Genomic DNA, 12,646 nt, shown 5'->3' with positions numbered 1-12,646 from the left:
GGATTCGAAGAAATAAATGATTGAATAAAGGGAGATGGAAAGAGTGATCAGTGGCTGTCAGATTGTAAGCTCTGTGTCAGACTGGTTGTGAGCTGTGTGTCTTATTTTCCGAACCCTTGTTTAATGAGGGGGTGGGAAAGACATAAACATTTTAAGAATTTGGTAAAGAATGTGGCTTATTGGAAATTTTATGGGTGACAGTTATGCAGAGAATTAACTGATGGAGCTGTTTTGGGATCCTATTTAATGGCATTGTAATATTTACTTTAAATAAATTAAATACTTAGAATTCTTCCATTTTTTAATTATAGAAATTTTTAGTTCTTACTGAATCAGAATTAATGGTTTTGACTTCATGTAGGACGGTTCATCTCTAGTTTCCCATTTGGCTCCTAAAAAGTTAAGGTGCAGAGAATTTTAAAAGAAAAGCTAACTCATGAACAATTCCTGGATGTGGTGGTTATAATTAATCTATGAGAAACTGTGTTCTTGGCATGTTCTAACTATTGTATCTGGAGTCTCCTTGTGTTCTGCTACTTGTTAAACTCTAATTCAAGAGGCTTTTAAAATGAACTTTTCAAGAAATAGAGTATTTCTCATTTCTAGCTATTTTAAATTAAGTTGTAGGTGTAGGTTGTGTAGCATAGCTTACTGTGACATTTACATTTTCGTATCAGTGAAATTTTAAAGATACCTGATTACAAAGAATGAGTAGTTTCTTCTGCCAAGAATCTTATTTTCTGGGCTTTAGCTCAAATTCGCATCATTTTCAAAGTTACTCAAATCACTCAACTTACGCTTGACTCTGTAAAACTCTAGTTTCTCTTTTTTTTTTTTTTTTTTTTTTAAGAGTGTTAATGAAACAAAGATCTTGGATAGGGCCTGTAATTAGGTAAATTTTATGAAGTAGTCAATCTAGCATCTACTTTTGACCATCAGACTAAAGTATTTTTAACATGCTTCACAGATTGAAAAAAGCAAATATCACCTTTGAGTACATGTTTGAAGAAGTGCCGATTGTAATTAAAAATTCACATCTGATCAATGTCCTAATGTGGGAACTTGAAAAGAAGTCAGCTGTTGCAGATAAACATGAATTGCTCAGCCTTGCCAGCAGGTAAGTGGCCCTGCCTAATAAAAAGCCCATGTTTTAGAACTTTTTGCAAAAGATTCTTTCACATAAACTTTACCTGTGAAACAAGAAAACAGTTACTTAAGAACATTTATAGGTTCTTAAAACATGTGTAACATGGAGTAATAGTCTGGCCCTGTTAGGATCTCAGGGAAAAACGCCAAACTGATAATATGAAACAACACATTATTTGAATACTAATTGCTTATATTAGAAGAACCCTCTGCTGCCTTCTTTGCTGTATCATTTGTGCTTTGATAAGGTCAGTGCCCAAGAGGGAGGGCTTTTTTATATGGCTCAGCTTTATTTCTTGTACACGGTCCTAAGAGGCTTAGGGTATTATGTCTGGATATTTAATAATGCTCAGGAAAAGAACAGAAATGCTTTTTTCTTTTACTTGTTGTACTTGCCCTTGTTCAGATGCAGACTCTTGCAGTTGTAAAATTCCAGTTGTTTGAGTTTTCAACTAAAATTTGAATTTTCTGAACCTGACATTGGCTTCACCTATTTTAGTTGGTGATAACAATTTCCTCCAGCGTGACTGCCTTAGCTATCTAGTTGTTGAGATAATGTTTATTATATTTGTAAAATGCAGATTGAGGTTTCCAAAAGGAAGTATTGTTCCCTTTGTTAAATTAATGTTTATTTCCCCCTCATCTATTACTCTTAACAGAAATGTGAATAGAGCCACATGTATAGCTCCTCTTAAATGCCCTTTGAGCATTATGTTAGTGATTATTTTGTCTGTGGTGGAAGGAGGCTAGCAGCAGACTTGTGGAATGAAATTAAATGGTCAGAGTAGGTAAAGAATCAATATATGCTTGTTGGCTGAAAGAAACAAGGTGTGTTTTCTTAAGCAACCAGTTTGGAGCAGACTAAATTATTTATCAGATTTCTAGTAATCTTAGATAGAGACTTGTAAAAAAAAAAAATGTACAGACTTTGTACTTCCTCGATAATAAGGCAAGTGGGATGAACCCAGAAGGGCCAGAGACATCAATGTTCTTCTCCATGCGCTGGCACGAGTAGGACTGTGGTTGAAGCGCCGCCTTCCGTTGCATTAATTGATCACAAAGGCCACTAGAAAGTCTTAACAGGGCAGGGAGATGGACGATGAATGTAAATGGAGTGCTAAGTAACACAGCCAGGTTGCAAGGCTAATTTGGCACCAAAGAGTGTGCTGTTTGACTGCAAACATATATTCATAATAGTCCTTTAATTTGTCTATTTTAGAAGGTCATATTTTTCTTTATTGCTTTTACAAACACACTGGGCACACCTGTATTTAAAGCATTTAGCTAAGAACCTTTTTCAGCATGCAAGGTTACAATTTGATGTATTAAGTATATGGTTATATAATAATTTTAAATTTACTGCATGAAAGCTTTTGCTTACATAATTCATGTCTTCACCTTTTCCCAGGCTTCCTTTATTGAGCATACAAAAGAAATACATCCCTGATGGTGCTTTAACATTACCAATGAGCTGGTCTATAATGTCCGTTTGTCCAAAGCAGCATTTATAATAACCAAGAAAATGTTCTCAGTTTGCCCTAGCAACTGAGACCTAGACAAATATTTTATTATAGTTTTTGTCTTCTGTATTTTTATGTAAACGAGGAAAAAGAGGCCCCATTTCTTTGCTTTCCATATGAAATTATTTAAAGTGTAAATTGGTGTTCCTGTTGGGAGGGAAAAAAATGAAGCAACTTTGAAGCAGCGCTTTTTTGCTAGTAGACGCTTACATTGAACCAAATCGATTATACTATTTTAAAAGACAGAAAGAAAAGTTTTGTACATCTCAATTTTTAATTTCTGACAGTAGTTGTGTGATGATGGCTCAGGCCAGTTGCCATAAAAGTTTGTATAAGAAACCTCATCAGAAATCATTCTTATGCAGGTGCTTAAACTTGGTCTTTCCTTTCACAGCCTATACATGGGCACCAGTTTCTTTGATGTGCCTGATAAGTTTGTTCTCTGCGACGACTAAAACGTATTTGCTTTTGTTGAAAAATTCAAATTTTTTTATTTTAATTTTATTAGATGGAAGTTCTAGTAATAGTTATTCCATAACAGTCTTTATTAGTTTTTAAAAATGTGTATCACAGGCGTTCAGCTTTTCACACATGTGAAACAATTCTGTTTTTATTTTCTCTTTTAAAAAACGTAAACTAAGGGTGGGCATCATACATTAAGGATTATAAGCATAAATTGATACTGTAGCCAGAGCAGACTTAACACTTCATGTCCTGGTTCACATCTGTTTAAGTTATCTGTTTTCAGTTCTTTATTTGCTTGGCAATAAAAGAAAAGGCAATGTTACTGAAACTCCTAACAGTAAGTCCCTGTTTCAGCATCCTAGTTAAATTGGTACTGAAAAGATTCCCACAAAATTGGTCTTGGTAGTGGTATGATTTTCTGTCATTGTTAATTTCTGATGCCCTTTTATAAGGCCTGTAGTACACAGATTTGTGTGTGTGTGTGTGTGTGTGTGTTTCTGATTTTTTTTTCTGAAGAGCATTATCATAATATAAAAGTTATGAAATACTTAAAGTCCACATATTTGTGCTTGTAGCAGTGTTCTTTCACAATAACTTCATATACTTGCAGCAGATAATATTAGTACTTTATATTAAAGACTTTTCTGGTAGAAACAGTGGGTCTGTTTTAGTAGTGCCTTTCTCACTACTGTAAACAGCCTCCAAGATTTAAGGTCTAGGTGTATTTTCTCTGCATATGGCAGTACCTCTCCTGTGCTGTTATTTTTTCCCTACTGTCACTGCTTTCCCCGTAACCTCCCAGCCACAGCATTGGTGATGATCTTTTCTTTCTCTGATTTCCTTTTGCAATTAATGACATAAATGACTTAACAACTAATCATGTAGCTAACGGCATTTCTTACACTTTATATAGCCTTTTGGGCTTCACATTGCTCACTGGTAAAAATGAAAGGATCAGGAACCTGAAGCCAGTGCCTCCTGTCTTCTTGCCTTCTCAGGACCTCATTAGGTTGATCTACTCCTTCCTTCTTCATAGATTTTCAGTTTCTTTCTATACTAGTTTTTTTTCAATCTTTATAGGCTTGTTTTTCCAATTAAAAATTTGTTTAAATTTTCAACTCTTTAGACAATTTGAAAGAAAAATACAGTGAACATCCATCCATAAACCTTTCATTTAGATTCACCAATTGTATATCATGCCACATTTGCACTCTATCTACGTACATAAACACTACTTTTTCTTTCTGAACCATCTGAAAGTAAATTGTAGACGTGACTTTTAACCCCTAAATACTTCAGCATGCATCTCCCAAAAACAAAGACATTTAAACTTGTTTACGTCCCCCATCTCAAAAGAAAAACTTATGAAAAGAATACCTTTTGATCTCCTGCCTTTAGTATCCATCTCCTTTTGTTTTCTGCTAAATTTTTCAATTTGTTTCATAATCAAACTTCTCGATAGAATTTTGATGTCACTGTTTCCTCATTTCCCACTGATTTCCCAGTGATTGCCAACAGTTTGTGGCATTCCACCCATTATATGTAGTAAGACCTCCCTCCAAAGTCACAAAAGACTTTGATGTCACTATGTCACTGAGTATTTTAGACTCTTCAGCATGTAATATGTTGATAAGGCCTTCTTCCTGAGATCCTTTCCTAGGAGCCTGTGAAACTATAGCCCTTCTGGGTTTCCTCTCATTTTCCACAGTGAACCCTCTTGTGCTCATCTCTGTCCGTGTTCCCCAGGGTCTGTCTTCTCACACATATACTCGTGGGGCGATTTTGTCTTACTCCTGTGACTTTTACTGCCTTAGTCTAGGACCTTATTTCTTTTCCTCTTTCAAAATTGTAATGATCTTGCTAAATGCAAATTAGATGGTCATATTACTCCTTTGCTTAAAATGTTTAGCTGGTTTCCCACTGTCCTTAGGACAGATTCCAGACTTGTAGTATGTTTTTAAGTCATTGCACTTTGATCGTTGTCTGCCTCTCTTTTCCCCAGTCTTGCCCAATTCTAATACTTAAGTCTGAGTGAATTTAAATCAACTATTTAGAAATTAGGGTAAAACAGAAGCAAATACATTGTATCCAGAGAAGAAGAAATGTTTTGAAGTTAAAAGTGATTTAAAAAATTACAACACAATAAAATAAATATGAAAGAAGCACTTGATTCCTCAATAGGTGAAGTCGTCCGACCATGTTACTGGACCAAGGTTATCTAGGTAGTGCCAGGCTGGGATTAAAAGGTAAATTTACTCACATACACCCTAGTTCTATGCTCTTTCCATTATTTGATAAAGAGCCAAAACTTTCTGATTTTCTTGAGGTTACTGATAGAATCCATATTTTAGTTGGATTTATTTTTATTCATTCCCAGTATTCCCACCCTGTTTCCTTCTCAGTCTTTCCCTTCTCTGTAAATGTAGTAACCAGCTGCCAGAAGACTGAGAGTCACCCTCCATTCCTCTCTTATGCCCCCTATCAAATAAAGATTGCCTGCTCCGCCTCCAGAATCTCTCTCAGTTCTGCTCACTTTTCTCTATGCTCTGCCATCATCCTAGTTCAAGTCACCACAATTTCTCTCTGTAATGTCACGATAGATTATTTGCCGGAGGTGCAGTTTTTAAAATAGAGAAAAAATTGACCATTTAAACCCTTTTCAAATGTACCCTTTAGTCGTTTTTAGTATATTCACAATGTTTTACAACCATTACTAGCTCTAGAACATTCTCATCACCCTGAACGGGAACCCAAACCCATTAAGCTGTCATTCCCATTCCCCTAACCCTTGGCAGCCTCTAGTCACTTTCTATCTCTACGGATTTGCCTATTCTGAATATTTTATAAAATAGAGTCCTGGCCAGGAACAGTGGCTCATGCCTGTAATCCCAGCACTTTGAGAAGCCGAGGTGGGAGGATCTCTTGATGTCGGGAGTTCCTGGCGAAACCCCATCTCTATTGAAAATACAAAAACTCTAGCCAGGTGTGGTGGTGCATGCCTGTAGTCCCAGCTACTCGAGAGGCTGAGGCACAAGAATTGCTTGAGCCCGGGAGGTGGAGGTCGCCCCACTGCACCAGCCTGGATGACGAGTGAAACTGTCTCAAAGAAAAAAAGAGTCCTAAAATAAGCAGCCTTTTGTGTCTACCTTCTTTCCCTTAGTAAATGTTTTCAAGGTTCATCCATGTTGTGGGGTGTATCAGAACTTTATTCATTTTTAAGGCCAAATAACATTCTACTATATGGATATATAATATTTTATTTATCTCTTCATCATTTGATGGAATTTTAGATTGTTTTTAGTTTTTGGCTATTAAGAATAATGTAGCTATTAACATACATGTATGAGTTTTTGTGTGAGTATATATTTTTAATTCCCTAGGGTATATACATATTTATAGGGTATATTCATTAAGAGTGGAATTGCTGGGTTATATGGTAATTTGGTTTAGCTTTTTGAGGAACCACCAAACTGTTTCCATAGCAGCTGTATCACTTTACCTTCCCACCCCAATGTATGAGTGTTTTCATTTTTCCACATCCTCGCCAACACCCCACAGTAGACTTTTAACTAACCTCCTGGTTTCTCCTCTCCAGTCTATTTGCATAGCAGCAGAATGATCATTTTAAAATCTAAGCAAAATGTGTCATAAACATGCAAAACTCCAGGGTATCATTCACATTGCAGTTGTGAGGTCTCATTCACAACAAACTATATTGCTGGGGAGTTGTGTGGTGCTAATGAGCTTCCCACATGTGCTTGTCTGGTCTGCCTGACCTTAATCCCTGTGCTCTAGCCATGCCAGGCCTCTTCTTTTTATCAAATCTGCCTAATTCTTGCTCATCTCAGGCATTCAGCACTTGTATTTTCTTTTGCCTACAATATTTTTGGCATAGCTGACTCATCTTTCACTTTCAGTCTGTCATCTCCTCAGAGATATTCTGATCATGCTATCTAAAGTAAGTGTCTCTTCACCTCCCCCTTCTCTTTCTCCTCCATCCCTAATCAGTTATAAGATCAATGAAGATATAGAACATGTATGTCTTATTCACTGTTGTCTCCCTGTTTTCTAGTACTAAGGCTGGCACATAATAGGAGTATAGTAAATACCTGTTTGCAGTTAATGAATGGGTACTACTCTTTAGAAGCTTGCTATTTTAAAAACATATATATGTATAATAGCTGTCCAGGCGTTACCATGGTAGAAGGTAAGTTGCAGGCAGAAATCAGTGAATATGGTGGTCATTGTGCCAATCATTATATCACTTTATAAAGTGATGTTGGTAACTGAACTGCAATAGAAATTTCTGGAGAGAATAAGAAATATGAAAGACTGTACTATAGATTCTAGGAAAGGTAAGAGGAAAGGAGCCTCTTCATCAGGTTTCGTAGAAGAATAAATGTTACCATTGCTCATTTAAAGCCTAGATAGAGAAATCATGTGCCAGATGTCATAATCTGGATGGTTCTTTCCTGTGGCTGCTGATTTAAATGTTATGGAATGCATTTGGGCAGGGGTGAGTTAATGAAAAGAATTTGGGAATACTGAACTTGGTATAAAAAATATGTATTATAGATGTCTCACTAGGTATGTTTAACAGTTCCTACCCTATCATGCCTGTGCTCTCACAATAAGAAACTCGGCTATTTCAGGTATCCCTGAGATTATAGTTGGAAGTTTGGTATGGAAAGTTTAGTAACAAGTTGACTCAGATTTTTTCCTCTGCCTTTGCTTTTATGCATATGTGTGCTCTCATTCTTTTAGCAAAAGCCAGTTCAAGTTCATGTCTTAAAACTGTTTAGAGCAGTAGCAAAGCTATAATTTAAAGTAAGACTTGTCAGTATGTTTACTTTACATTTCAGCAATCATTTGGGGAAGAATCTACAGTTGCTGATGGACAGAGTGGATGAAATGAGCCAAGATATAGTTAAATACAACACATACATGAGGAATACTAGTAAACAACAGCAGCAGAAACATCAGGTTGGTATTATGGAAAAATTCAACAAACATGTATTTCTACGTTTCATGTATTTCAAGAGTCATGTTCAAAATGACCTAAATTATCTTTGGTAAAGCACTGACCGTTAGCTAGTTACTCTATATCATATTTTTAAAAGATTATTATTTTTATGGCATGTTTGTAACATATTATTTACAGGTTATACTTAAAAATACCTGTGTTAAAGAGAGCTATTAAGCTCAGATTGTAATGCCAAGGTTATGCAAATAAGAGATACATTTATTGAGAAAATCAGGAGCAAAGAGATTCCAGAATGTCACAGCTCATTTCTTTACTAAAATATAATTGGTTTGGCAGTGGCTCATTGCAGCATAGTTAGCAATCAATCTTCAGTTCATTTAAAAAACTGAGCAATTGTGATTAAGAGCAAGCAATGTTGATAGGAAGTAATAGACTAACTGCTGTGAAGTAGATAGTATAATACAGACAAAAACCCTAGAATTATCCGAATATTCTCATATGCATACATCTACGGCTGTGGCCATTTAACCTTTTCTTTATTCATGTTGCCTGCAGGCCACATGGTTTTCACAGTTCCTGGAATATTGTATTTGGACTATACTGCTCTAAAGTGTTCTTAGCATTTGATTCATAGATAAGTTGATTCCAGAATGTTTATCTGTGAAAGTAGTATTTATATATGACTACTCTGTTCATTAAAATGTACTTTAAACAGAGCGTTGTTAAATATAGAATTCTAAGCACAACTAAGTGGTTTCTGAGAATGTTGTATTTAAATTTTTTCTTAATATCAGAGTTCATTTTTAGTATATAGTGAAATTTAAAGTACTTTGTTTCTACCAGCTTAGAATTGAGAAAACATATGTAAATCAGTATTTTTTTTTTTAACTGAAAAGATGGGAGTGGTTACAAATGTCTGATAAACTGAGGGGGAAAAAATCGTCTCAGCTGGATTTCATTTTCATGCTGGTTTTTCCTGTAGGTGAAGGACTCATCCAGGGTATCAAATTGAATATTTGTTTCCTATGAGTACCCCATAATGAATACAGGAATCTTTACAAAGCAAGTTACTTTCCTTCACTAGAAAGAGTTGTTGTTTCCCTTGATTTTCTTAGGAATCCAAAGACTAAATTTTTACTAGCACAGCTTGGTTTCTCATTACCTGACATTTTAAGGTTGTGTATGGGATATTACGTGCTTCACTGTTGGGAGCAGTCATAGCTGTTAGCTCTTACTGTAGTTGATCTATAAGTTTATAGTTAAAGTTTATATATGTCCCTACTCTCTCTTCAGCGAATCGTAGGAATCCAGAGTTTGAAAGTATTTGAAGCATTATCTGAGCTATTAATAGTATCCATCCTTAGCTATAGAGCTGAGGTACAGACAATTATCTGTTAAGAGTAGTAACAACAGGCCAGGAGTGCTGGCTCTCGCCTGTAATCCCAGCACTTTGGGAGGCTGAGGCGGGTGGATCACGAGGTCAGGAGTTTGAGACTGTACTAAAAATACAAAAATTAGCTGGGTGTGGTGGTGGGCACCTGTAACCCCAACTACTTGGGAGGCTGAGGCAGGAGAATTGCTTGAACCGGGGAGGCTGAGAGGTAGAGGCTGCAGTGAGCCAAGATTGTGCCACTGCACTCCAGCCTGGGTGACAGAATGAGACTCTGTGTCAAAAAAAAAAAAGAAAAGAAAAAAAAGCCGTAACAATAGTGAACATAGCAATAATGACATCATCTGTATTGTTATTTTAGGTCAATAGGAGTAAAGGTGAAAGAATTTCCAGTGTGGTAGTTCTTTACTTAGTCATTAAAATTAGGATGAATCATTTATTTATTACCCCATTGTCATAAATGATAAAGGAACTCCCTTTACCTTACTAATCATGAGTTTCTTTCCCTTTAAGCTCCCTGTTACTTACATAACTAGTTTTGTTTTCTGAATCATTAGTTATAGACTCTTAGAGCTCAGAGTGACACTAGAGTTTTCAACAAAGGAATTTTCTTCTATTATTGGCGTATTTAGCTTCTTAGACGCAAGTTACCAAATGTTGCCATTGATAAAAACTGAGGTTGGAATTCAGAGCAGTGGGGTTCTGCTGGTTGTGTAGGGGAAGGACATCTTTTTTTCCTCCTCAGATGGAGAAAAATAACCAAATCATTTTCCCTTTGAATTTTAGTATCAGCAGCGTCGCCAGCAGGAGAATATGCAGCGCCAGAGCCGAGGAGAACCCCCGCTCCCTGAGGAGGACCTGTCCAAACTCTTCAAACCGCCACAGCCTCCTGCTAGGATGGACTCACTGCTCATTGCAGGTATTGTTGCCCAGTGCAAAACCTGGCTGGTTTTGTTCATTTCTTAGGAAGCAGAAGACAGTGAGAAACTTACAAACAGAAAAGCATGCCATAAAAGCTAGTATGTTTGAAATAGCTGCAGGATGAATTTGAATCTAGCACCTGTAATATCTGAAATCTAAGAACTTGTAAGAGTTTGTTCTTTTGTCCAGGTCCTTTCAGTGCTTCACTCTATGTTTCTAAACATTTTTGAGATGGCATTATAAACTTTCTGAAATGAGTGCTTTTTCATGGAAACCCAGAAAAATTGTTTACAGTCTTAATGCAGAAGATCACTTAGCTCAGGCCTCTTACTATTCCTCTTCCAGCTCAGCAGTGTACAGTGGGTACTTGACTTGAATTTAGGAAATTATTTCCCTTACTTGGACTTAAATTGTGGCAGCACAAATGTATTTCTGGATGAACTTTTTCTGGTTATGCTTAATGTTTAATACCACCTTTAAGCAGGAGAGGTCCTGTGTCCTGTACTAGGACTTGATTTTGAATATATGACATTCATGCCCTTATTTGGCTATAATCTTATAGAAATGTTAAATGCCATCTGATTCAGTCAGATCCTTACCTGTGAGAAGATTTTATCAAAGTGAAAATCCTACTCAAAAGCTGATTGGCAGTTTCTCAATTATATTGATACATTTGTAATGTGGGAGGAAATTCCAAATTCCTTAACATTTTCTAGTGTACATACAAATTAAATTTGGAAATGAGACACAGTTCCTTCCCAAAGGTCCAATTCAAACAGAATTGAAATCCTTATATTTTGAAGAAGTATGTAACTGATGTAACTGTTGCATGAGATTAGATCATTTAAGACATAAAAAGCAACGATGGAGCCCTTTCTTCAGGTGAACTCTCTACTCTTACTCTGTCTGGCTCGTAGGAGAAAACTCCTTAACATTCCCAAAGCACAAACTGAAAACCTACCGTACTTGTTCACATCTGGGTCCAGTAGGTCTGGCTGGTTTGCAGCTCTGTGATTTATTGTTAGTATCTCCTTTCTACCTGTGAAGGCTAGTCAATGCTGTTTTCTCAGTTGTACAGCATTGGTTTGATCTATTTAGTCAGTCCTTTTGACTGACAGCTATTATGTCCTAAGGGCTGATAAGCTTTTGAGGAGTAGTTTTTCTTTATTCTCTGTGTAATTGAGAGTGGACAGTAGCTTATTTTCAAAAGAACTTGTATTTCTTATCCCTTATAGAAAAATAAACTCTGAATTCAAAACAATATACAGGTGATTCTGTTTTATGCTGATTTTTCAGTTTGACTAGCTTTCTGGATCATTTTACAATTTGTGGAACATTATGGCTCTATCTCTTTCTCAAATGCACAGGCCAGATAAATACTTACTGCCAGAACATCAAGGAGTTCACTGCCCAAAACTTAGGCAAGCTCTTCATGGCCCAGGCTCTTCAAGAATACAACAACTAAGAAAAGGAAGTTTCCAGAAAAGAAGTTAACATGAACTCTTGAAATCACACCAGGGCAACTCTTGGAAGAAATATATTTGCATATTGAAAAGCACAGAGGATTTCTTTAGTGTCATTGCCGATTTTGGCTATAACAGTGTCTTTCTAGCCATAATAAAATAAAACAAAACCTTGACTGCTTGCTTCTTTGATTTTAGATGTATTTTCTCTGGCTTCCTTTTGTTTGCTTATACTTGTTTATTTCTAAAAGCTAAAGCAAGCCCTGACCAGAAGTTTCATCAGGCAGAAACCTATAGGCTCCACCACTTTTGCTGCCTCTCAGGTGCCACCTTTCAACCCACTTCTCCCAACTACTTATCCCAGCTTCTGACCCGGAGGCCGTGGCACCTACTGTGAATATATTTTTTTTTTTTTGAATTTTTATACTTCGCTGCTCCCAAATGAGCACCTCGAGAGAAGTCCAGACTTCGTGTACTTGCCCAGGATTCCTTGTCCCCGGACCCGGAATCACTTGGCCTAATTCCAGTCAGTCTGCCTTTTCATTTCTGTTGGTGATGGTCAACCAGTCCCTGTACTCACAGGCCATGGGACACGATTTTTTTTTTTTTTTTTTTTTAAAGACAGAGTCTCACTTTGTTGCCCAGGCTGGAGTGTAGTGGCGCAATCTCAGCTCGCTGCAACCTCCACCTTCTGAGTTCAAGCGATTCTCCTACCTCAGCCTCCCAAGTAGCTGGGACTACAGGTGTGTGCCATCAC

General features: G+C 36.8%; 1 protein-coding gene across 1 annotated transcript in view; it reads left to right on the top strand.

Annotated features, from left to right (window-relative positions):
* The window catches only part of EIF3H (eukaryotic translation initiation factor 3 subunit H), a 110,368-nt gene extending 98,303 nt beyond the window's left edge, over positions 1 to 12,065 (top strand). The window contains exons 5-8 of the mRNA XM_002819374.4: positions 968 to 1,117; positions 7,994 to 8,114; positions 10,292 to 10,424; positions 11,794 to 12,065. Of these exons, the coding sequence (XP_002819420.2) occupies positions 968 to 1,117; positions 7,994 to 8,114; positions 10,292 to 10,424; positions 11,794 to 11,891 (502 nt within the window). The 3' untranslated portion in view covers positions 11,892 to 12,065. The remainder of the gene's footprint in view (positions 1 to 967; positions 1,118 to 7,993; positions 8,115 to 10,291; positions 10,425 to 11,793) is intronic.
* Positions 12,066 to 12,646: the final 581 nt, after the last annotated feature.

Source organism: Pongo abelii, chromosome 7 (assembly GCF_028885655.2).
Source record: "Pongo abelii isolate AG06213 chromosome 7, NHGRI_mPonAbe1-v2.0_pri, whole genome shotgun sequence".
Lineage (NCBI taxonomy): Eukaryota > Metazoa > Chordata > Mammalia > Primates > Hominidae > Pongo > Pongo abelii.
The sequence above is the reverse complement of the archived record's forward strand: the minus strand, read 5'-3'. Positions and strand labels throughout refer to the sequence as shown.